This window comes from Diabrotica virgifera, chromosome 6 (assembly GCF_917563875.1).
Source record: "Diabrotica virgifera virgifera chromosome 6, PGI_DIABVI_V3a".
In the NCBI taxonomy this organism is placed as follows: domain Eukaryota; kingdom Metazoa; phylum Arthropoda; class Insecta; order Coleoptera; family Chrysomelidae; genus Diabrotica; species Diabrotica virgifera.
Genome location: NC_065448.1, coordinates 220,473,976 through 220,500,178, shown reverse-complemented (window position 1 = coordinate 220,500,178; position 26,203 = coordinate 220,473,976). Strand labels below are relative to the sequence as shown.

The following is a 26,203-nucleotide window of genomic DNA, read 5'->3' as shown; positions in this document are numbered from 1 at the left end:
TTTAATTAATTAAAGTATGAATTAATTCACTTTAACAACACTGACAAGAGCAATACGTTTCTCTGTATTACGTATTTAAAACACTAATGAATACTGCAGAACACTGAGAAAACTAGACTGCATATGGACTTCAGAAACGAGTAGACAAACGATTTATGACTCTCTCTTAAAATTTCTTTGGTCTGAATCCCATCTGTAATCTGTATCTTTTCAGCTTTTGTTCTCCAAAAAGGTCGAGCTAATTATTGCAAACATGTGTTACTGTTCTTGATCTGGTGACAAATTTGAAGATTTTTCACTTGAATAGATACTATATTGTCCTATTGTGGTTGTAGAAGGGCCGAAACATGAGCGGATCATAAGGGGCGATATAATACAATCTAGGGGTTCTACGTAAAATATAAATGAAAGTTGCAAAGCTGGGAGATTTTGATTCCGTAGTCTTTTTTATTTACATAAGTTAAAAAACAATGTTACGTAACGCGCTGTTCGAGCCCCCCTCCCCCCCCATGTAATGCGCCGTAACGTTTTACAAGACTCCCTTCCCCCCAAGCTGCGTTACGTAATACTTGAACGCTGCGCTCCCTCGTTCAACAATAATAAAACCATTAGAATAACAAAATCGTTTATTATTTAATGTCAATTAAACTAAAAATACATCTGTACAAGTATATACATTATTATTTAAACTATATAAACCTCATAACCTCAACTAGTGTACTCCAAAAAATTATTACACTCCAAAAGTATTGGAGATTAGATTACTGCCCAGTGCACATTTTTTTAGTTCACTAGAAGTTAAAAGAGTCGGATTGGTGGTTCAGATGGCTGACGGAATTACTTCGATGTCGGTAGTTTAGTTTTTCATGTTTTGACCCTTACTTTAATTTATTGATTAATTGAGTTCTAATAAAAGGAATTAAGACGACAGAAAAACGGAAATACAAGAAGTTATAGAAAAGAAAATAAAGAACAAAGTAACACTAATAGAAAGTTTTGTTGCAATACTGTTAAAACTGAAATGCAATATTTCCTAATGTTGTTCTGAAGCTATTTTCTTGTGGCATTTTTATAATAAATTACTTTTAATGGGAAATAAGCCACAATTTTACCAAAAAAAAATGATTTTATTAACGTTTCGAAGCCCAAATCGGGTTTCGTTGTCAAAATACAAAACACTACTAAAATAAACAAAAATGTTGTTGCTAAGTAAAAAAATTCTTGTAATAATTTATTTGATATGACTCATTTATATTGGCAATTCATACGTATATATTACATTTTAAAGTAGAAGACTTTAAAATAATATCGCCAATATTTATGAGTTGCGTTCCTGGGACGACTTTACTAAAAGACAGTTCATTCGATTACATGAAATCAATTCCAACTCAAGAATATCCGTCACAAAAAAAATCGTAACATTTGATCTGTCTTAAAAAAGACAACCAAATGCAACGATGACAGTAAAATTCTCGCGTTAGAGATTCCATAGTAAATCACGAGGGAAAACCAGGAAAAAAACCTCGTGATACTATCCCGACATCGTAAGTATTTGGTCTTACATTTAATTTACTTTCAAAAAACTAATATTATATAAGATTAGTAAGCCAATAACATATCGAGTTAGTACAAATTTTATATTTTAGTATTACTTATTGTATATCTATGTATTATTAATATTATTTATAATTTAAACATATTAAAGTCAGAATTTGGTATTAGTTTTTTGAAAGTAAATTAAATGTAAGACCAAATACTTACGATGTCGGGATAGTATCACGAGGTTTTTTCCTGGTTTTCCCTCGTGATTTACTATGGAATCTCTAACGCGAGAATTTTACTGTCATCGTTGCATTTGGTTGTCTTTTTAAAGACAGATCAAATGCTATATTTTTTTGTGACGGATATTCTTGAGTTGGGATTGATTTCATGTAATCGAATGAACTATCTTTTAGTAAAGTCGTCCTTGGAACGCAACTCATAAATATTGGCGATATAATTTTAAAGTCTTCTACTTTAAAATGTATAATATACGTATGAATTGCCAATATAAATGAGTCAGATTAAATAAATTATTAGAAGAATTTTTTTACTTAGTAACAACATTTTTGTTTATTTTAGTAGTGTTTTGTATTTTGACAACGAAACCCGATTTGGGCTTCGAAACGTTAATAAAATAATTTTTTTTATGTAAAATTGTGGCTTATTTCCCATTAAAAGTAATTTATTGCAATATTTCCATTATACACTACGTATCCAAAAGTCATAAGTAAGCGATGACAGGAAATCATACAATTTCATTACTACATAATATCTTCCAGACTGGAGCAGCAATGACAGAACAATTAACAAATTATAAAAGAACAAAATACGAATGATGGAGAATTAGCGAACTAATTCTACTATTCAAAAAGGAGATAAGTTAATTTTCCCCCTCAAATTTCAACACCTTTCTCTTTAAGGTACTTTTCTGCTTCATCTTACCATGTCTTTCTTGGTCGACCTACTCTTCTTTTGTCGTCAGTTTATTGACCAATGTTTTTAGTATTCTTTCATTCTTTCTAAATGTCTCAACAATCTCAATCTTGATGCTTTTATTACTTACGATATCGCAGGCATAGGGCTTTTCATCGATTGTCATTTGTTTCGAGCTTCTGTCATATGTTGTATAATCTGTGTATAATATTAATATACACGGATTATACGACATATGACAGAAGCTCGAAACAAATGACTGCCAATGAAAAGCCGTATTGGAAAGAATAATCAGGAAAAGCAGAATAAACGTACAAGAAACGATATTTAAAAACGGCCACTAGCATTTGCAGACGATCTGACACTATTAGCAACAAGCAAGAAAGAACTACAAAAGTTGAAAAACATAATAACAGAAGCCAAAAAATTGGGACCTAAAATAAATGAAGAAAAGACAAAGTATTATGATAATGGGAGAGATCCAAAAAGAAAATAACATCGTAATACAAATAGAAGGACAAAAAACATACTCGTTCAAAAGAGCCAAAGAAGTTAATTACCTGGGAGCCAAAATAGATGAAATGGTTATGAGGAAGGGGAGATAAAGGCAAGAATAGCTAAAGGAAATAAAAAGTATGAAGCATTACACACATTAATCAAATCCAAATACGTATCAAGAAAAACCAAAATCAGAATTTATTACACTGTTATCAGACCTACAGTAACATACGCATGCGAAACATGGGTGCTGAAAAAGTCAGAAACAGATCTTTTAGAAAGGTGGGAGAGAAACATGCAAAGAGCAATATATGGAGGTGTGAAAATAGAAGGTCAGTGAAGAAGAATCAATAAAGAATTGGAAGAAATATACAGGGTGTCCCGAAAAGATTGGTCATACATTATACCACAGATTCTGGAGTCAAAAATAGGTTGATTGAACCTCACTTACCTATATACAATAGTGCACACAAAAAAAGTTGCAGTCCTTTGAAGTTAGAAAATGAAAATCGATTTTTTTTTCATATATCGAAAACTCTTAGAGATTTTTTATTGAAAATGCACATGTGGCATTCTCATGACAGCAATATCTTAAAAAAAATTAAAGTGAAATTTGTGCACCCCATAAAAATTTTATGGGGGTTTTGTTCCCTTAAACCCCCCCAAACTTTTGTGTACGTTCCAATTAAATTATTATTGTGGCACCATTAGTTAAACACAGTGTTTTTAAAACTTTTTTGCCTCTTAGTACTTTTTCGATAAGCCAGTGTTTATCGAGATATTTTGAATCTTTGTCGAATCCACCACATATGGTTAAGTACGATTATAGAGACCTGTTATAATCTGAAAATTTATTTATAATGTACATTTTTGGGGATATTTTTAAAAAGAAGCCATATCTCGATAAAAAGTGACATCAAAAAAAAAAGACTAAAAGGCAAAAAAGTTTTAAAAACACTGTGTTTAACTAATGGTACCACAATAACAGTTTAATTGGAACGTACACAAACATTAGTGGGGTTTAAATGAACAAAACCCCCATAAAATTTGTATGTAAATATATTAAAAAAGAAGCCGCATCTCGATAAAAACTCGCTTATAGAAAAAATACTAAGAAGCAAAACAGTTTTAAAAACGTTGTGTTTAACTAATGGTACCACAATAATGAATTAATTGGAACGTACACAAAAGTTTGGGGGGTTTAAGGGAACAAAACCCCCATAAAATTTTTGTGGGGTGGACAAATCTCACTATAATTTTGTTTTAAGACGCTCCTCTCATGAGAATGATACATGTCCATTTTCAATAAAAAATCTGATAGTTTTCGATATATTGAAAAAAAATCTTTCATTTTGTAACTTCAAAGGGCTGTAACTTTTTATGAGCACATTTGTACTAAGGTAAGTTAGGTTCAGTCGAATTATTTTTGACTCCAGAATGTCTGGTATAATTTATGACTAGTGTGACCAACTCCAATTCAGTCGAATTCGGGACAATGCTGAAAAAAAAAATACCTAAAATCCGGGACTTTCCATTGATAGTACTGATTGATATCATCATTTTATTGATTATATTATTTAACATTTTTATAATTATTATTTTTAAACAACATTAAATTTTTTTTAACAGGATGACAGGATGGGTTGTAATGATAATTACATTTTTGTTAATTTTTGACGTTTCGACTGCAACACGGAAATTGTTCTCAAAAAGGACAAATTTAGAAAACCAACTGATGTTGAATTTCCATGTAAATAGAACCTTAGGTTAATATAAAAAATATAATTATCATTATTTGATATTCATCTTTTTGAATCTCCTTTTCAGAAAACGATAATTAAAATACAGAAACGGGAAAAAGTCCAGAGTTTGAGTTTTCGTAGAACTATAGTACCACGATATAAAATGTGGTATTAGTATTACACTCTAGAAATTGTTGACTTTTTTTCGTCCAACCAATTCAATTTGATGTCGTTTGAATTCCTACAAGAATAATGTATTCAAAATTTCAAAACAGAATTTTACCAAAACGTTGAAAATTCGGATGGCCCGGAAGCCTTGTCCGGGACGTCGGGACACGACTTCGTAATTCGGGCCATGTCCCGGATTTTTCGGGCTAGTTGGTCACACTATGACCAATCTTTTCGGGACACCCTGTATAAAGAGCCAACGATCAAAGCATAGAGAATACGATATTTGGGGCACATCGAGAGAATAGGGAGTTTTTGTGCACACAAATACGTAAACGTAACGCATCTTTTTGACATATATGCTTGCGCATTAATGGTTGAACTCCCGTATCGCGATACGTATTACCTAAGGTTACGGGCTGGTACGTTAGGTTCATACGCATCCCTATCGAGCCGAAAGTCACCGAATGCACACGAGGATCTTGCCCGATTACCTACCAAATGAACATTTCATCAGCGTACTACCCGTTTATAAACATTTAAGGTTATATTGGTTATTGGTTTAATCTATTTGAGTAAAATTATTCTGTATTTGTAATTGGAAATTGGAACTTCATAATAGATAATCAATAATAATAGATAATTCATAATGCATAAAGCAAAACAAACAAATCTTGTATTAATGTAAGAAATACAGTGATCACCACAATTAATAACTTGATAAACAAATGACCCAATTTCAGTAAAATTTTCAAATAAATATGAACAAACTATTTACATTATACTGGAATTCTGATGTAGTACAATAATTTACAACTAAAAAGTAGGTATAAACAAAAAATAAAAAAATTTTAACCTAAGGAAAAATAATATTTTTATATTTAAATAGAAGCAATTAAAACCATACAATTTCATCATTCATTTATCTTTTTTTGCATTTGTATATTAACTGTATATTGTGTGAACATTGTTTTATTTTTTTAATGTCAACGGAATTTAAAAATGACTTTACGATTTGCTTTACGTTACGTTAAGGCAGTTACAAAAACTACCTATTTTAACGTTCTTCCTCTACGACACGTTATCGCTTTACGTATACGGAGATGCGTTACGTTACGTAGCAACAAAAACTCCCTAATGAGAAGTAAAAGAATGCCAAAAATAGTACTCTCACGAAAGCAAATACAAAAGAGAAGGAAGGGTAGGCCAAGAAAAAGATGGAAAGACAGTGTGTACGAAGACCTGAAGAAAAGTAACATGAGAATGATAGATCGATCTTTCCGACGTTGAAGTATTTCTTGAGAGGTAGACTGCCAGCTATCTCTCCATCTTTTTGGTGGTCTCCCCGGTGGACGCTTGCCTGCTGGTTTTCCTTCTAGCGCAATTCTTGGTAGTCTGTGCTTCCATTCTTTTTACATGACTGATCCATGCTCTTCGTCTTTGCCTGCCCCATCTGACTACATCTTGCACGTCACATTGTTCCCTGATGATGTTGTTTCGTATTCTATCTCTTTTTGTCTTCCCTGCTATTGCTCTTAGTGTCTTCATTTCGGCTGTTCGTAGCATGCTTTTGGTTTTATTGGTGTCTTCATTTGATTCAATGCCATAGGTCATAACAGGTCCGATGCAAGTTTTATAAATTCTAACTTTGCTGTCCATTCTCATATATGGGTTATTCCAGACCACATCTCTCAAACATCCGGACAAGACAGCGGCCTTGTTAATTTGTCCTCTTAGGTCTCTGGCTGGGTCATGATAACTGATAACTCTACACCTAGATATTTGAACTGGTTTAGCTGTTCTATGGGTTTCCCCTCTCCCTCTACCACTAGCTTGCATGATGAAATCTATATTTAGTAATATTGTAACAATGCATTATTTAATAGCAAACCAAATTAGATAAGATATCCAAATTCTATTATGGAAAGAGCTCTGAAGATTCTTATTTAAGAAGAAACTTAGACCATGAGAAAACTATGTACCTCTTTTAGAAATCTCTTTTATTAAATCAATATTCAATGTACTTTTGTTTACCCTGATAAATTTCTCCATAGTGCATTAATTTCTTGGAACTATTTATAGTCTAAGGCCCGAATTTAGGCCGACCTTCACCCATCTGTTTGCAGGATGAAACATTTTTTTTTATTAAATTTCATACATAGACAAATACGACTTGCATGGGTTGCCTATCAAAATATTTTCATAGTTATCCTTGGGGGCGTAGAGTTTGAAATCAACATTTCAAGCATATTTTTGTGAATTTTTTTTGAACGTATTGTAGAACTATTTTATTTTTAAATTAAATATGCATATTCAGTACAATTCTAAGACTACTAAAAAAACTCAACTCAAGTTTTTTGAGGTGTCTTTAAAAATTTGCCACCATTGGCTTATTTTTCAATATTTTTCCATGAATTTTTTTTCGAATATTCTATGAATTATACTGAATATGTTTATTTAGTTTAAAAATAAAATAATTCTACTATACTTTAAAAAAATTCGCAAAAATGTGCTTGAAATGTTGATTTCAAACCCTACGCCCCCCTTAAGCAAAGCTATGACCATATTTTCGATAGCAACCCATGCAAATCGTCTTTGTCTATGTATGAAATTTAATAAAAAAAAGAGCGCGGCCCTTGCGGTGTGCCGACAGAGGTGAATAATTCTTATAGATTCGATTTATTTTACATATTTTATTTTATACAATTTTATTTAATTTTATTATTCTTATGTAATTTTAAATAATTTTATTTATTTTTATTTTACTTTATATAATTTTATTTAATTTTACTAATAATTGTATTTATTTTTCATTAACTTTATTTTTTTTTATTTAATTTTGTTGATTTTTTTAAATTTAATTTTTTATTATTTTTATTTAATTTTACTAATTTTATTTGATTTTATTTAATTTTGTTTAATCAACACCTATAGGGTTGAAACTACCCGAAGCCAGTCAATAATTCGGAATCTATATTTAGGTTTAGTATAAAAACATGTGCTGCTCCTTTTTTCGAAAAACTGAACAAATCAACCCTATAGGGTTGAAACCACCCCGAACCCAGTCAATAATATCAAATTCGGGATCCATACTTAGTTTTACCGAAAAAACATGTAACACATTTTTTTTTGAGAAAATTAAGCAAATCACCACTGTAGGTTTGAAACCAACCCAAAGTCAGTCAATAATTTAAAATTCGGGATCTGTACTTAAATTACTAAAAAAGTTAATACAGTATTGCCCAAAATAAACAGTACTGAAACTGAAACACAGATGTCTCTTTGTGCGCGCTGTCATATTCAAATTAACTAGTATAGACCTGTCAAGTAATCCTTAAACAATTAATTATTAAGGCCTAATTGTTAAAAATGGTGTTAAGTACAGAGGATAAAGTGTTTCTTGTGGAGCATTATTTTCGCTCATACGGGAGCGGCCGACGTAATAGTGCAAGTCTACAATACGTGTGTGATCAATTCACACGACCGACGGTTTAATAAACGTTTTCCAAGTAATGCTGTAATTTTGAAGGTTGTTGAAAGTTACAGCATTACTTGGAGAATGCTTATTAAACCGTTGTGTGAATTGATCACACACTTATTGCAGACTTGCACTATTACGTTCCGTATGAGAGAAAATAATGCTCCACAAGAAACACTTTCGCCTCTGTACTTAACACCATGTTTAACAATTAGGCCTTAATAATTAATTGTTTAAGGATTACTTGACAGGTCTATACTAGTTAATTTGAATATGACAGCGCGCACAAAGAGACATCTGTGTTTCAGTTTCAGTACTGTTTATTTTGGGCAATACTGTATAAGTGTATAATTTATATCATGCTATACCGCAAGGCTACCACTTGCTTCACGATTTTTGAATGACGCCAAATACGATTTTAGTCCCGTCAAAATTCCATACCGAGCGATAAGAAGTATTCACTTCAAAATGTTTCATCACATAAATAAATGGATGAAGATCGACCTAGATTCTGATCCCGTGCTATTAATAAACCTATAAATAAAACATTTCTACAACTTAGCGCGGTTTGTATGGAACAACGTGGTGATCGGTGTCGCCCCAATTTTTGTGGACTTCGGTATTGCAGGAACTACAGTACAAATCGCCACTACAGTCCATGCACCTGTACTTGGCGTCATTGTTGCACAGAACGCACCACGGCAACTCGGGCGAGCCGTCCTCTACTTCTTCTTCCTCTTTGGATTCTCTTGAAGAAGATTTGGTTTTGGAAAGTATACTTGAGGGTAGGCGTTCGTCTAAGGCTACTTCGTCCATTATCTGAAATAAATCAGAAGCTACATTATTCAAAGCACATAGATGTTAATTAACTTTTCAGCAAAGAAATAAAAATATCCTGAGTTAAACTTTTAATATTATACTAAGGATTTACACAGTGAAATTTGTAATTGATAAAGAGGTATTGAATTTTGTGTGTGTGTGTGTGTGTGTGCAGGGCCGTAGATAAGGGGGGGGTTTAGGGGGTTCAAACCCCCCCCCCCTCCCCCATGAGACGAGGACGAGACAAAAAGTACATACTAAACTCAACATACCGTGCTAATAAAAATTCAAATAAGTTACAGGTACCTATTTAAATTCCAGAGATTGTTTGTACGAATTACGAATTGTCTAATAAACGTGCTGATATTAAAGCTCAACGCTGTGCGACGGTGCGGCTAAATATTTACCACTTTTATGCATAGAACAAAGATAAAAGTTATGCTTATTATGCATTGAGATTAAATATTATTCTGCACTGCTGACGTGTCGTGTCCTGGCTGCAGTCGCCTGGCGAGCTGATCCGACGCTATGTCGACGCTTGCCGATCGCGCCGCTGGCATGCGTAATTTGCTTGCAGTTTGCAGTTGCAATTTGTTTGTGAGTGTGAGTGTTATTTAATCGACAAAACGGGTTACGATTACGAAAATACTAAAAACATAATATTTAGGTAAGTGCTATGTGCTATTAAGTTTTTAATATATAGAATACAGGTTTATGTATATATTTTTATTTCCGATAAATAAAAATACCAAAATGCGGTTATTTTCTTCATATTTGTTAAAACAGTTTGGTGACGTTAGCTAATTTGGTGGAATAGATTTTTTTATTTTATAAAGTATATGTGGCTATTACATGGTGGTTAAAAAGTTTAGGTTGAGTACCTATGTAAATATGTTCGAATGATTAATTTATAGTAAAAATAAACCCAATAAGCTGTCAAATCATGGACGTTGTGGTTTAAACCTTTACAGCGAATAGTATTTGATTTGTGTAGTTTCGTTAACATTTCTATACTAATTAAATAAAAACTTCTATGCCACATTGCCACGTCAGATTTACCTTTTTTTACAGTTTTTTCGACAATCTATAATTTTTTTATTATTCAGCTTCGGCTGCTTCGGCATTACGCTCGGTAAAACGTCTGCATTTTTTTATTACAGCAAAAATATGAAGCGACTTCAGCAGACTTCTATTGACAGTTTTATCGGGACCGTCAACAAAAAAAGTAAGTCAAGTGTTATCAATGAAAGTAGTATTCCAGAATCAACAAGTAATGATCCACCTTCAGCACCAGCTTGTAGTTCGACCTTTAACATTGATACACCTAAATTGGCTGAACCTGAGGCTGAGCTTGAGTCTTCGTTAAAGAAAAACGATTATAGTTTACTGGATATTGGAAATTTTATAGACAGTGCTTCTTCAGATGATTTTTTAAAATTAGAAGCTTTGGCCAACTGTTGGACTCCCCCGGAAAATTATGTATTTCCCCTTTCTGAAAAGAGACACCTATCTTTTCAAAGAAGTTGGTTAAAACTTTATAGTTGGTTGACATATTCTGAAAAAGTAGAAGGTGCTTTATGTAAAGTTTGTGTTTTATTTGGTCAACGCGTGGGTGGAAAAGGCAGGCAAGACCTTGGAACTTTAGTGGTTAAACCGTTTTCTAACTGGAAAAAAGCGAAGGAGACTTATGAGGCACATCAGACAAAGGATTACCATAAAAACGCAGCAGTTAAAGCTGAAAATTTTTCGTCTGTAATGAAAGGAAGGGCCACAGATATTGTCAACATGCTGGACTCAAAGCAGGAACAACAAGCAAAAGAAAATCGTAAAAAACTTAAACCTATAGTTGAAACAATTTTGTTGTGTGGACGGCAAGAACTGGCTTTACGAGGTACAAATGATGCTGGTCCCATTGAGCTGGAGGAGCCTGAACATAATGATGGAAATTTTAGGTCTCTGTTAAGATATAGGGCAAAAAGTGGCGATGTCATTCTTTTAAACCATCTACAGTCACAGTCTTGTGGTTCTAGGAGTATGTACACAAGTCCCACCATTCAAAATGAACTGATTCAAATATGTGGTGACTTAGTCCAACACGAAATCTTATCACGAATAAAATTGGCTGGGTATTTTTCAATTTTAGTCGATGAAACCCAGGACATATCTCGAAAGCAACAGCTTTCATTGTGCGTTAGATATGTGGACAGCAGAAAAGAAGTAGTTAGGGAAGATTTTTTATGTTTTGTCATAGTTAATGATGTAACAGCAGTGGGTTTAACCAATACCATTTTGTCTATTTTAAAAAAATTTGACTTAAATTTAGATTGTCTTGTAGGTCAAGGATATGACGGTGCCGCCGTCATGAGTGGCCAGTACAAAGGGGTACGAAGCCTTATTTCTGAAAAGTATCCACGAGCACAATTTGTTCATTGTAGTGCTCATACATTAAATTTAGTCATTGCACATTCATGTGAAATTCCGATGATTAGAAATTGTATAGGAACCGTCAAATCCGTTGTAATTTTTTTTTAAAATATCATCGTTGCGAACAGATGTATTAGACGGTATTATAAAAAATCGATGTAAGAGCAAACACCACAAAACTTTACTTGGTCTGTGCGAAACACGCTGGATCGAAAAACATGAATCGATTGCTCGATTTGTAGAGCTCTATGAATACATAGTTGAAGCTCTTGAGGTTCTTCAAGAGAAACCTAACAGAGAGACTTCAGTTCAGGCTTTACAACTATCTTCCACTATTATGAATTCAGAATTTATTATCACTCTTTTAACACTGAATAACTTATTCTCTTTTACCGTAAACTTAACAAAAAATCTTCAGAAAATTAATGTAGATTTGGTAGCGTGTGTTGAATACGTCGATTTATTAGTACAGTCGATCCAGTCATCTAGAGACACTTGCGACAGATCTTTTAATAATATTTATAAAGAAGCAGAAAAGCTTGTTTTGAATATTGGTGGCCAGATTGCAAAACCAAGAACTGTAAGTCGTCAAACTCAGCGTGGAAACATTCCGGCTGAAGATGCTGAGCAATACTATCTTAGAAATCTGTATATTCCATTTATCGATCACATTTTAGTTGAACTAAAAGATCGTTTTTCTGAACATCACAAATTAATTTCCCACTTGCAGTTACTTATACCAGAAAAATGTGTAATCGCTAAAGCTAAACTCGAAACTTTTAAACAAATTTGTGAATTATATGACAAAAATTTTTGTTCATTCTCGGCAGAATTTCATGTGTGGCAGAACAAGTGGATTAATGCCAATTGTAATAATGATAATCTCCCGAGAACTGCCATTGAGGCTTTTCTTAATGCAGATGGCTCGTTTTTCCCCAATATTAAGGACCTACTACAAATACTGGCAACTTTGCCTTGCTCTACGGCAACTCCAGAAAGGACATTTTCAACGCTAAGACGTTTAAAATCTTGGTTAAGAAATTCCACCCTTAATGAAAGATTAAACGGATTAGCACTAATGTCGGTACATAGAGATATTCGAATAAGTTCTGAAAACGTAATAGAAAGATTTTGTCTTAAAAACCGCAACATACCTTTATAATTAATAAATAAATAAATAAATAACAATTTCTTTTATTCAAGTAAGTATACCTGTTACCTACATATCTACTGTTTTAAAATAAAAAATGGTCTGAAGCGAAGAGGTTTCCTCTCTGAACTAGTTCTTGAACAAAATGCATTGCTAAAACATTGTGGACAGTTGCAGATAAGTTTTGTAAACTTGCTTAACGATTCTTGGTTTAATTGATGAAAAAAATTGGGCGTGGCTCCAAAAAATTTTTGCTTTAAGCGGTCCTTCTTAACTTATTCTGGCAAAAAATGTTCGTACTACCTAAACCCCCCCTATGGAAAACACCTAGCTACGGCCCTGTGGGTGTGTATGCTCCTCAAACAGGTCTGGGTGAGAATGAAAGAAGAGCTTTCTATGACCAATTAGGAGATGTACTGAGTGATATCCCAGCAGAGGAGAAAGTTATAATAGGAGGGATTTCAATGCACATATGGGGCCAAGCCAAGACAGGATATGAAACAATACATGGGGGGTTAGGCTTTATGGAACTAGAAATGAAGCTGGAGATGACATGCTTGAATTAGCAACAGCATTGGATATGGCGATTGTTAACACATTCTTTAAAAAGAGAGAAACTAAACTTATTGCCTACAAAAGTGGAGAACATCAATCCCAAATAGACTACTTCATGATAAGGAAAGAAGACATATGTGAATGCAAGGACTGCAAGGTAATAGTGAGACAGTAAGCCAACAACATAAGCTGCTTGTTCTGGACATCGAAGTAAAAAGCGAAACTAAACAAAAATATCGGAGAGGACCACAAAAAATCAAGTGGTGGATGCTAAAAGATTAGAAAGAAGGTATATTCAAGGAAAGAATAGTAGAAAAAATATGTTGGAACATGAAAGGAAGCCCTAACACAATTTGGAGAAAAATTGCCAATATTATTAGACGGCTATTGAAATACTTGGGAAAACGTCAGGAAAGAATTTTGAGGATAAAGAGACTTGGTGGTGGTCAAATGAAGTACAAGGAAAAATAAAAGAGAAGGGAAAATTATATATAAAAAGTGGCAAGAAACCAGATCGGACATAGAGCTTCAAAACTATATACGCTCATTAATAGAATTATAGAAGTTGGACAAATGTCAGACGAATGGAAAAGCAGTATATTAGTACCTGTCTACAAAAACAAGGGAGACATACAACAATGTACAAACTACAGAGCTATAAAACTATTTAGCCACACCATGAAAATATGGGAGAGAGCAATTGATAGACGGATACGTGAAGAAACCGAAATATCCGATAATCAATTTGGCTTTATGCAGGGCAGATCAACAACAGATGCAATTTTCATTGTAAGGCAACTGATGGAAAATACAGGAATAAAGAGACCAACGCTCATATGGTATTCATTGATCTTGAGAAAGCATATGATAGAGTTCCTCGAGAGATTCTGTGGTGGGCACTCAATAAGAAAGGGGTCCCTGTCGAATATGTAAAGATTGTGAGAGATATGTATGTGGGAGTAACGACTAGTGTTAGGACAGGTGTGGGAGAGACTGATAAATTTCTGTTGAAAGTAAGATTGCACCAAGGCTCGGTGCTTAGTCCTTATTTATTCTCATTAGTTTTGGACCAGATAACAGCAAAACTACAGGGTAGCATTCCATGGTGCCTAATGTATGCTGATGATGTAGTGTTAATAGGACATAGTGAAAGAGACTTAGAACAAAAACTGGAACAGTGGAGTGGAAACAAGCTCTGGAGGAAAAAGGTTTAAAACTTAGTAGGATAAAAACAGAGTATTTGGAATTTGGAATGTTCATTTAAAGATGGAGTTACTACAAATAAAATGGTATCTTTGGATGGTGAAATGATTGTGAAAAGCAATAGTTTGTCAAAGTGTCTTTGATTGTGTAATAATTGGTTAATCTGAAAAAGAAATGCTTTATTAAGATAGCTGTGCGCAACCAGTTCACAAAGATACTTATTGTTCTGGTCTTTGTTCATCAGAGGTTAGGATTATGGAGTTAAAAAAATCGTATTTTGCAATTTTTGTGGAGTTTGTAAATTATTGTTATTATATAAATAATGTACATTTAGGGGCACATAATAATATTAACGATTTGGATATAAATTTTGATTCTATAGTAACTTTTAACTATCATAATAATAAAGCAGTTCCAATATAGTCCTTTCTAATATACAAGTAGAAAAATAATGTTACTAACCTTTTTTGTAACTTTATCAACTTCTTCTTCAGATCCACTGGAATCATGTAAATTCTGCATATATGGTCCCTCGTTTGGCCTTACCCCTTGTTCCCTTAAGGCTGCCACTCTGGCTTCTATGCCATCAAGGTTTTGGTGAGACAGTTCGATATCTCGCTCATTCATAAATTGCTCCAGCAGAGAATCAGTTTTTTCTTGGTCTGTTCGTGTGTCCACTGTGTAAACCTAAATTTTAAAATGAGATAATGTGTGTTAAAAAATCAAGAAAAGTGACTAGCACTAATAATTAGATTAAATCAAATTAGAAGATAATAACCATTAGCGTCTCTTTGCAACGACAATGACGTCGAGTTTGCAAAGTAACAAGACACTTACTCAACACACACACTACACACGACACTAGATACCTCATGTTGTGACTGGCTGAATGGCATAAAGTCCATGCCATTAAAAAAAAGATAATAACCATAATATAAGAACAAGAAGAGAAGGCATGGAGCGAATGATAGTTGAGGGAAGTGTAGCAGGTAAATGATCCAGAGGAAGATCTCCAGCACAATGGTCGGACCAAATAAAGAACATGACTGGTTACTTATTCTCCGAAGCAAAACAATACGCACAGGAGAGAGATAATTGGACTGAAATAGTCAAACAAATTACATGACACCACCAGTGGCGGCTCGTGATTTTTACAATAGGGGAGGCTATACCTAACTCTAAAATATTTAGAAAAATTTGCACTAACAAAAAAATGCGCCAAAAAATGTAATGTAAGGCCTCATTTTTTGACCATTTTTTATTTACATTTCATAATATCATCATAATTCATAATTTCATAATATCACATCATTTTAAAAATAATTAGTCTAATTGTAAAAGTTTAATACCAAAGTGTGTGTCGTTTATTTGTTAACAATTCCATCTTTGTAAGTAGATATGCATATCAAAATAAATACCTACAGATTAGAAGTTTTGCAGTCCATACAGGTTGACGGTTCACATTTTTTAAGATACTCAACTGAATTTTTTTAATTCTAAACGCGGCCTACTGCGAATCCAAAAACATGATAAATTACCGATATTTTGCTTTGAGTTACAAATATCGGAAAAAGTTATTTGAACAAGTTGTTCCAAATATTATTCTAACCCCAAATACCAAATTTCATAACAAAATTCGCACTTTTAGTTTTTTCATTATTTTTAGTTAGGAGTCAGGACCCTAAAATTCGTTTTCCCGAGATGTACGCAACGGCAACGGAGCCGAGAAGTTAGTTAGCCTCAGTTGGTAAATCTCCGGGCAGCGTGTGGTGGCACCGTAGATGCCACTGTTAGGAGACCGGGTCTCCTTAAACGCCTGCTGCGCTGCGCGGAGCATTAGCAACGGAGGCTGGCCGGATTTTCGGCTCCATTCATGCATCTCGGGATAACCCAGAGTCCTGCCTACAATAATAATAAAAAAAACTGGACGCAATCATGCGTTCTAATGCTAATGCTCCGTGCGAATGGATATTTAGTGATAATATGGAATTTACACGTTGTATAATAGTGAGAGTGCTTGTTGTTTTTCGCGATTCAAGATAAACAAAACAGTGTAGCGTGTGTAAAAAAATTATGGGGAGGCTAAGCCTCCCTTGCCTCCTCTGACGAGCTGGAAGCTGACGAGATGGAAGAGGATCCTAACCATAATGCACAAAAAAGGTGACATTTCAGATTTAAAAAACTACAGACCTATTAATTTGCTCTCCCATACTAGTCTAGTCGCAACATAGGGGGTCCCGTGCACACTTTTAGGTCGCCGCGATTTGATAGTGGTCTTATAGGTTTTTTGGGTCGCTGAATCCAATGAAAGTGGCCTGGAAGCCCAAATATGGTGCGTTTAATTGTTATTAACAAATTATGGTAACATTAGGTATTTTTCAGGAATTAATTAAAGCCCTGTAAATAAATTGATAGTGTTAAGGTCTTCTCTGGTGTATTTTTGGTCGCTGAATCTAATGCGACTAGTCGCGATTACTCAAAATATGTTATTATTTCATTAATAACAAAATAATTGTTTATTCGCCAAAAAGCTCGAAATGTGCTATCTACAGCAAGTTTGTAGTCTTTTTCATAGTATTTTTATACCCTAAATCGATTGCCACTAGTACTGATAGTTTAAACCACGTTACGACTTTATTATTAATAAATTATTGCAAAAATAACAGTTTATAGTACGTTCACTCACGGTTTTTGCTCTAAATTTTAAAAAATCACTTGGATTGACATGAAATTGGGCATACACGTAGCTAACATGTCAAACAAAACAAGTGATGTTGTGCCGATGTCTGCTTTTACCCTGGGGGTGAGTTTCACCCCTTTTCGGGGGTGAAAAAAGAAACCTTTAAAATAAGTCCGGAAGTGGATAAACTGATTAATTCTAAGCAACTCTTGTTCTACACAGTTTTTTCACTAAGTTAATACTTTTCGAGTTAATTGGTTTTTTTTGTCGAAAAATGAACATATTCACTCGCAAATAACTCAAAAAGTATTGACTTAGTGAAAAAACTGTATGGAATAAAAGTTGCTTAGAATTAATCAGTTTATCCAATTCCGGACTTATTTGAAAGGTTTCTTATTTCGCCCCCGAAACGGGGTGACACTCACCCCCAGAGTAAAAGCACACATCGGCATAATATCACTTATTTTGTTTAACATGTTAGCTACGTGCATGTCAAATTTCATGTCATTCCAAGTGGTTTTTTAAAATTTAAAGCAAAAACCGTGAGTAAACGTACTATAAACCGTTATTATTGCAATAATTTATTAATAACAAAGTCGGAACGTGGTTTAAGCTATTACGACTAGTGACAATCGATTTAGCTTATAAAAATACTATGAAAAAGACTACAAACTTGCTGTAGATAACGCATTTCGAGCTTTTCGGCGAATAAACAATTATTTTGTTATTAACAAAATAAGAACACATTTTGAGTAATCGCGACTAGTCGCATTCAATTCAGCGGCCAAAAATACACCAGAGAAGACCTTAACACTATCAATTTATTTACAGGACTTCTAATAATTCCTGAAAAATACCTAATTTTACCATAATTTGTTAATAACAATTAAACGCACCACATTTGGGCTTCCATACCACTTCCATGGAATTCAGCGACCCAAAAAACCTATAATACCACCATCAAATCACGGCGACCTAAAGTGTACACGGGACCCCCTATGTTGAGACAAGACTATACATAAAAACTATTCATTAGGATAATAACAAAAAGGCTTGTGAACAAACTGGATAGTTAACAACCTTGTGAACAAACTAGGTTCCGCTCCAGATACGGAACAAATGATCATCACAAGTTATTAAAACGCTAATACAAAAGTGCACAGAATACAACAAACCTCTTTCCTGTATTCATAGACTATAGATCATCACGTTTGACACTATAGATCATCATAAAATGCTTCGAGCATGGCTGACTGCCCCAATGACTACTGATATATGCTGCTACATATTGTGTCTCGACTTCAAGAAGATACCAAAAAGTTCCGAATTTAATGTGGAATTAGACAGGGTGATACTATCTCCCCGAAATTATTTACAGCTGTACTCGAATACATGTTTAAACGAAAGGAACAAGAGAATACTATGGGAATTGATATAAATGGGGAGGATCTGAACCACCTAAGATTTGCTAATGACATCGTTTTAACATCTGATAGAGTTGATAAAGCTACACTAATGCTGAAAACGCTGTATGAAGCGTCAAAAACAATTGGTCTTAAAAGACCAATTGATTAAAGACCATTTATGATCAACCTTGTAGTCAGCCATAAAATTCAAATTGAAAACTATAGCATCAACCAAGTAATAGCCTACATATATAGGGCATGGGATTCGCTTAGGCTGAGATAATCAGACAACTGAAATACAAAGAAGCATATGTCTCACATGGGCTGCCTTTAGTAGATTGAACAACATTTTTAAGTCTAATATTCCAGTTTGTTTGAAAAGGAAGGATTATGACCAATGTGGTTTACCGGTTCTTACATATGGTGCACAGGACCGCTTTATCCATTAGGCAATATAGGCAGTTGCCTAGGGCGGTACATTATGAGAGAGCGGCAAAAATACTGTACAAAAAATATTTGTATATAAAAATTATGGATCTAGGTTCTGTCATTAAAGAATATGAAGCTCTTTCAAATGACTTTACCGCAAGGAAGCAAAAAAATTGTGCCCAAATAAAACAAGTAAAGAAATAAGAAAGAGAAATTCAATTTGACGAGGGGGCCGATGATGAACTAAACTTTTCAGCTAGTGATGAGATGAAAATCCACACATTCTATGTTATAATCGACACTCTGATAAGAGACCTGAATAGACGTCTGGAATCTTATCGACTTATTTATCAACGTTTTCGTGTTATTAACAGATTAGCCAAAATTAAGCAATGAAGAAATTTTAAAGAAGCTGAAAATCTGATACAAAATAAAGACGACCAAGATACATCTTTCATACATGAATGCATTCACTTAAAGGGTCATTTGGATACCACAATAAAATCACCAATTGACATATCTTAATATTTAAAGAAGAGTTAGTGCAGTCACCGAAGATGGATATGAGCTATTACCTCCGATTTCGTTGAATCTCCATTGATTTGCATGAAAATTGGTGAGTGGTTAGAGGATATCTCAAGGAACAAAGGTGACATGGTGTCAACTTGCGCTTTTACCCTGGGGGTGGATGCCACCCCTTCTCGGGGCTGAAAATTATTTTATTAGAAATATCCCAGTATTCGATAGAGAGACCTTCTAAGCAAAATTTGTTGCATAAAGTTATTAAAATAAATCAATACTTTTTGAGTTATTAAAGATCAAAAATTTTAATTTTTCGTGAGAAAAATGCATGTTTTTTACCGATTTTTCATAAATAACTCAAAAACTATAAGATTTTACAAAAAAGTTAAAACGTTATAAAAGTTTACCAAAATTGAAGCTATTATAAAACAATATAAACTCCTTACTGGAAAAACCTTTTAATGTTAACTAAAAGTGAGTTATAGGTACTTACCTGAATGTATATTTTTTCTGCGAGCACCCAAATCTAAGTATGTATTCAAGCTTAAATAACGTGAAAATGATGCATTTTATAACATAACCTTATTTGTCAAAGTACTTAGAAATATCTATCAAATGAGCCCCCGAACAAGTTGATAGCATTAAAATTATTGCACCAAATATTGTTTAAAATTTATCTTTTAAAAATTTTTCCAAAAAAGTTATTGTTTTTTTTAAATAACTCCGTTAATTTTTACGATATCAGGTTTGCCTAAAAACCATTTGAAAGTTAATTTTAATGGATATTAAATTAAGTTTAATTTAATCTTTTAAACCCCATACTTTTTTAAAAATAAAAGGTTAAATGGTCCCGGTTACATGGTTCTCGCAGCAAAATTTAAGCTTTAAACGTTTCTATCTCGGTTATTTTTTACCCTACAGAAATAGCAAAAACGTAAAATATTTGATTCAGAAAAAACTAAAATTTGGTTATACATATATCACTTTTTACGTATACTGAGTATTTTTGGAGTTATTATCAAAAGAAAATGAAAATTAAGATAATTTTAAAAATTCTGATTTTTTTAAATTACATCTTTTTTCAAAAATATGCATTCTAAACTGGTCAAAATTGTTCAAATCATTACTTATGCTAATATAAAGAAAGTCTTCTAAGGATTACTAAAAATTTTGATTTTTGTGGAAATGGCGTATGTTTTATTTTTCACTTTTTCCTAAAAAGTTCTAAAGGGTTCTTTTATTTTTATCATAACTTGCTTAATTGTGATGCTATTAACTTCTACTGGAGCTCATTTGATAGGTACTCCGAAGTACTTTGACAAGTGCTTTGCAGGTATATTTTATAAAATGCCTTGTTTTCCCGTTATTTAAGCTTGAATACTTAGATTTGGGTACTTGTCGAAAAAATATACATTTAATTACCCATAACTCACTTTGAATTAACATTAGTTTAGTTCTTTAAGTGAGGAGTGTATTCAGCTTTTTATTATCTTCAATTTTGGTAATAATAACTTTCTTGTAAAAGCTTACAGTTTTCGAGTTATACCTGAAAAACAGCTTTAAAACATGCATTTTTTACGAAAAAAATAAAACCTTTGATCTTTAATAACTCAAAAAGTATTGATTTATATTAATAACTTAATATAACAAATTTTGCTTAGAATTTGTCCCTCTATGGATTTCTGGTATTATTTTTAATAAAATAATTTTTCACCCCCGAAAAGGGGTGGCATCTACCTCCAGGGTAAAAGCGCAAGTTAGCATCATGTCACCTTTGTTGCTTGACATATTCTCTTACTACTCACCAATTTTCATGAAAATCGATGGAGGTTCAACGGAATCGGAGGTGAAAACCTTCAGTGACTGCGCTAACTGGATTGAAAGGAATTTTTCCTTAATTTTGACTTTGGTTTGTAAATTTATTTGTGCTTCCCAGTTGCCAACCAACGTGTCCGCTGAAAGGTCATTTTCGAAAATGTCAAGAATTAAAAATAATTTCCCATCAAGTATGACGCAAGAACTTGTTAACAATTTGTCGATTTTGTCAAGAACAATTTTTTTTTGAAAAGTCTTTTTTTGAAAAGAAGTCTCTGATGTGATTGGACTGGAATGACAATTTTTTCTATTATAGGTATATAAACATCGTAGTTTAAATCCATTTTTAGTGTATTGTTATTTAATTAAAAATTTCTGCAATTTTTTTTTTCGCAAAAATGGTATGTTTGAAGGGCAGCTACTAGAGAATTGCCTAGGGCATCAATTGACCTAAACGCGGCCCTGATGGTGTAGAAACACTAACTCTGACAAAAGAACAATAAATAAAATATGAGTTACCCAACATGCTATGAAAAGATCAAAGGCTTTACCATCAAGTTCCAAACATAGAAATAAAATAGCCATGCCTAAATGGCATATTGCAGACAGGCTGCCAGATTGACGGATGATAGATGGCAACAAAAGACCAGAGGCATATCGAAGCAGAGGATGACCACCAACTAGATGGACAGATGATCTAAAGCTCATCACCACAAATTGGATGCAAGAAGCTTAAGACAGAAATAGGTGGAAAATTTTACGGGAGGCCTACATTCAACAGTGGACAAAAAATATAGGTTAATTGATGAATGACGAAATTAGAAGATTCAAGTATGAAAACCATTACTCATATTAGAAAATAAATACTTTTCCTCTTCAGATACTTACTGCTTTACTAGGTCCCTCTACATACTCATTTTCTCCTTTAAGATTCCTTAATCTCTCCCTAATCTCAGATTCGGTTGGCGGCGGTCCTTTTCCATCATCCTTCAGTTTCTCCAATCTTTCCAACAGCTTCTGATCAGCAGCGGAGAGGCCACTACGTAATGATTCCATTTTTGGATCTGCTTTTTTATATACAGTTATAGGAGGTGCAGCTGGGTTTTCCAAAGTTTCTAGTCTCCTGGAAACATAAAGTTGTAAATTGTGAGATATTTTTTTATAATTCTGTAAATTTTAAGACTTCACTGATACCTATATGAAAACCAACCAAGTACAGTGGAACCCCAATAAGTCGGCCTTCGATAACCCGGAAGTCCGGCTAACCAGGAATGATTTTCATCATACAAAGTAAACATTTTTGAAGTTATACTTCTTTTCGCGCGATATGACAGTGAATTTTTATATGTTAAAACCTACGATCCCGGCGCATGCGCATTATAACTTTGTTCTGATTGGATGTTCAAATGACATGTCAAAAAGTATCCAATATGGCAGCTGTAGCGCAGCTGTGGTTTGGACGGTTGACGGTTTGGTTATGTATGGTTGTTGCGTTTTAAAATTTGTGGGAAGAGAAACAACAAAGGTTAGTTAATAGTTATACTGCCTTTTTAAATAGTTTTCATATTATATTTTTGAAGTTATACTTCAAAATGTTTTAATTTATGTATGTATCAGTCCAGAAAAGGTGTGGAAAGAATATATTAGTGTTTTTAAATATATTTTTCTACAAACGTGTTAAAAATGCAATTTTTAGGACTCCATAGGAGCGTTAAAAATGCTACTTTAAGGCACTAGTGCTTTAAGATTTTTAAGGCACTGCAGTTAAAAGTGAATTGTCAAATTGTGAAACGTCAAAATATTTATATTTCATTTATTAACATTAATATTAATAATACAACTTGCGCAATTTGAAAAAGGTGGTTTTCAAAATATTTATATTTCATTTATTAACATTAATATTAATAATACAACTTGCGCAATTTGAAAAAGGTGGTTTAAAAGGTTTTTTATTATAATTTTGTGTCTTTGGATTTGTCTTCCTTGGGCGTAAAATAATAAAACATCTATTTTTATATTTCACTTGTCACCGTGATGTATAATTAGGTATAACTGAAAGGTAAGTAGCATGCGGCTTGATGGCCTTGTTGGTAGAGCATTGGACCAGAGATCAAAAAATCGCGAGATTGCGGGTTCAAATCCCGGACGATTCATATTTTTTCTTTTTTTTAATATTTGGCATAACTTTCGCATTAATTTTGGTTCATTTTTGGTAATTATTGTTAATTTTTTGTATTGTAACTGTTAAGTAGGTATATTTATTTCGTTGAAATTATATTATAATAGAAGTATAACTTCTTACGTGCGTACAAAGTACACACACATTCTTTTTTCACTTTAACTGAGTTTTTTACCAAGAAATAAATAATTACTAATACTGTATATGTACAACTTTACGTAATTTAGATGTATTGTACATATGTATTTCATGTTTTTGCAATTATAATGGAGTTTATCTGTAAGTATACTGTATTTTATTCAGTTATACCATATTCTCTGGCTAACCCGGATCGGCCGCGGTCTCGATTAATCCGACTTATCGAGGTTCCACTGTATAATTTTCTCAACTAAAATAATATAAAAACTACAAGAATATCAGCTATTCACTATAATGAATTTGTTTAAATATTTGCATGGATATAAAATTGTGTCCTTACTTAATAAATACATCAGGTGGCGGCCTGTTCACAGTTTGAGTTGCTCCTGAGTTTATTCTCAGATAACACTTCTTACAAACATTTAATTCTTCGTCGCCTTTCGAAGGAACTTTGGATTTTTGCTTGATACATTTACTACAAAAGGCCAAACCACAGCAGCCACAACCCATCTGAAATGTTTAAATCAATAGTATATCAGAGTGACGAGTTGGTAAACTTACTTCTTTGTGGAAAAAGTTGAATTTCGTATTACACTGATTGCACGACATTTTTGTTTATTAGTAATTTTAAAGACCTATATTTTGTGGTAGACTATAATAAAAACATTTATTGTTAACCTGTAAATGTCATATGTGTCAAAGTCAAAATGCCATTGGTGTCAATTAACTACCAACTGTAATTTAAGTCGACATAGCTTCCTAACACAAATCCAGAACATTGAAATTTGGCATCAGTGAATAGAGGTCCTATAAAAATATCTTTTTATGTTTGTTTACATACAGTGTGGTCAGTGTGTAAGGCATTTATATGGAATAAATTATTTCTATCCTTGTTTAAAAAAAATATAAAAATTTGAAACCCATATGTGCATTTTTTAAATATAAATTTAAATGTACAGGGCGATTCACACAAGCCTTAAGAGAGTCCATAAGCTTTATTTTTAATGGAACACCCTGCATATTTTTACATTTTTAAAAGCTTCTTAACATCCGGATGTCAACGAAATATAATGTAGGGTGTAGGGTGTATTATGAATAATACGAGGTGAAATTTTGAAATTATAAAAAAGCACTTACAAAAAAAATTGTTTGTGTCCTTATTTTGGAAAATTATAATAAAAAATACTGGGACCCGTCAACTTTTAAATTCAAACGTGCGCTGTGCGCTTCACAAACATAAATATACAGGATGATTCACACAATCTAGTATAGTCTATAATCTTTAGTTTTAATGAACCACACTGTAATTTTTGTTGACCGGTTAAGTTGGTTAAGGTTTAGAAAAACAAAGTTATTTTGAAATTTTAAATAGGGGTGTTCAAACTACTATACATTGCAAACACTATAAAAACACTAATATTATTTCTGAAGACTGTGGAAAACAATTTATAAAATTTAATTATAATTAAAATCATCAAATAATATTTAAATCAAAACAAAGATAAAATTTATGAGAGATATAATATGTTCATCTTATCAACCTCAAATTGAGATTTTTCTCAGAGATAAAAATGATAAAAAGAAAAATATCTAAACTTCAAAGTGCCAGACATTTTTTAATATTAACCAGTTTATGAACAGCTACTATTTCCTTTAAAATATTTTGTTGTATCACATTTATAATAAGTTTATTTTGGTTACTAATGACTGTGTCTTTAATCTTGTGTTATTTCAATCAAATATGTAAATTAAAATTGTATTCTTCCAATTACAGGACCACTAAAATGATCTATTTGACAGTTCGACAGTGTTGCCATATCGAATTAAAAGGACTATATCCTGTAGCCAACATTAAGAAATTCATTGTAATAACCAACTGTCTCAGTCATTCACTAGTTTTGGTTGTGAGAGGGGCTGTAACCCAAATATTTGTTGATTTTGATTAGGATCCTCTATCATAAATAAATAATTTATTGTTATTAAGTTAATTGTAAACTAGTTTAGAATTAATATCCTTATCTACTCGTTCAATATGGTAAGCTATTTTTCATTTTATACTAAACACATTTTAATTAATTTATTTTCAGTCTGTATCCCAATTTTTAGAAGGTTTACCTTCATATAATGAGAACAATTTTACCAAATTCCAAGTCGATAATAACAACAGGACGTCGTCCAAAAGACCTCCTGTTTATGTACCTACTAAAGAATTCCCCTCAGAGCAAAGTTAGTATAAAATCTTATTTTGTAATAAAAAAAAGTTCCATTGGTTTTATTTGTTTTTCTCTTAGGTAATCAGTTAATAGAAGTTGTAGAATTCCATATTATTGTAGATATATCTGTGTGTTGTGTTAATAGTTAATATGTGTGGTGGGATGTTAAAACTGTATAAAAAATGTATGTGGTAATAAAATTTTTATTACAAAAGCATGTTCAATAATTTTTATGTGCATAGGAATAAAGTAATTACTATAAAATCAGTGGGAAAATCCCAGTAGCTGGCTGTATACCATATAGGTCTG

The 26,203-nt window shown here is 32.9% G+C and overlaps 1 protein-coding gene across 1 annotated transcript; it reads right to left on the bottom strand.

The window, feature by feature from the left end:
- Positions 1-608: 608 nt before the first annotated feature.
- Positions 609-24,388, bottom strand: LOC126886713 (abscission/NoCut checkpoint regulator). Its single transcript, XM_050653716.1, has 5 exons — positions 24,243-24,388; positions 24,022-24,191; positions 22,253-22,487; positions 14,975-15,199; positions 609-9,180 (listed from the first exon to the last, which is right to left on the bottom strand). The coding sequence occupies exons 1-5, from the start codon at positions 24,288-24,290 to the stop codon at positions 8,920-8,922; spliced, it is 939 nt and encodes a 312-aa protein (XP_050509673.1). The 5' UTR covers positions 24,291-24,388; the 3' UTR covers positions 609-8,919.
- Positions 24,389-26,203: the final 1,815 nt, after the last annotated feature.

Excerpts from the sequence above, each read along its gene's own strand:
- LOC126886713 (XM_050653716.1), bottom strand. The coding sequence starts at position 24,290 with ATGTCGTGCAATCAGTGTAATACGAAATTCAACTTTTTCCACAAAGAA. Across the intron at positions 22,488-24,021 it reads CCACCTGATGTATTTATTAA|GAGACTAGAAACTTTGGAAA; the intron begins GTAAGGACACAA and ends TTATGTTTCCAG. Across the intron at positions 9,181-14,974 it reads TTGATAAAGTTACAAAAAAG|ATAATGGACGAAGTAGCCTT; the intron begins GTTAGTAACATT and ends GATTTATTTCAG.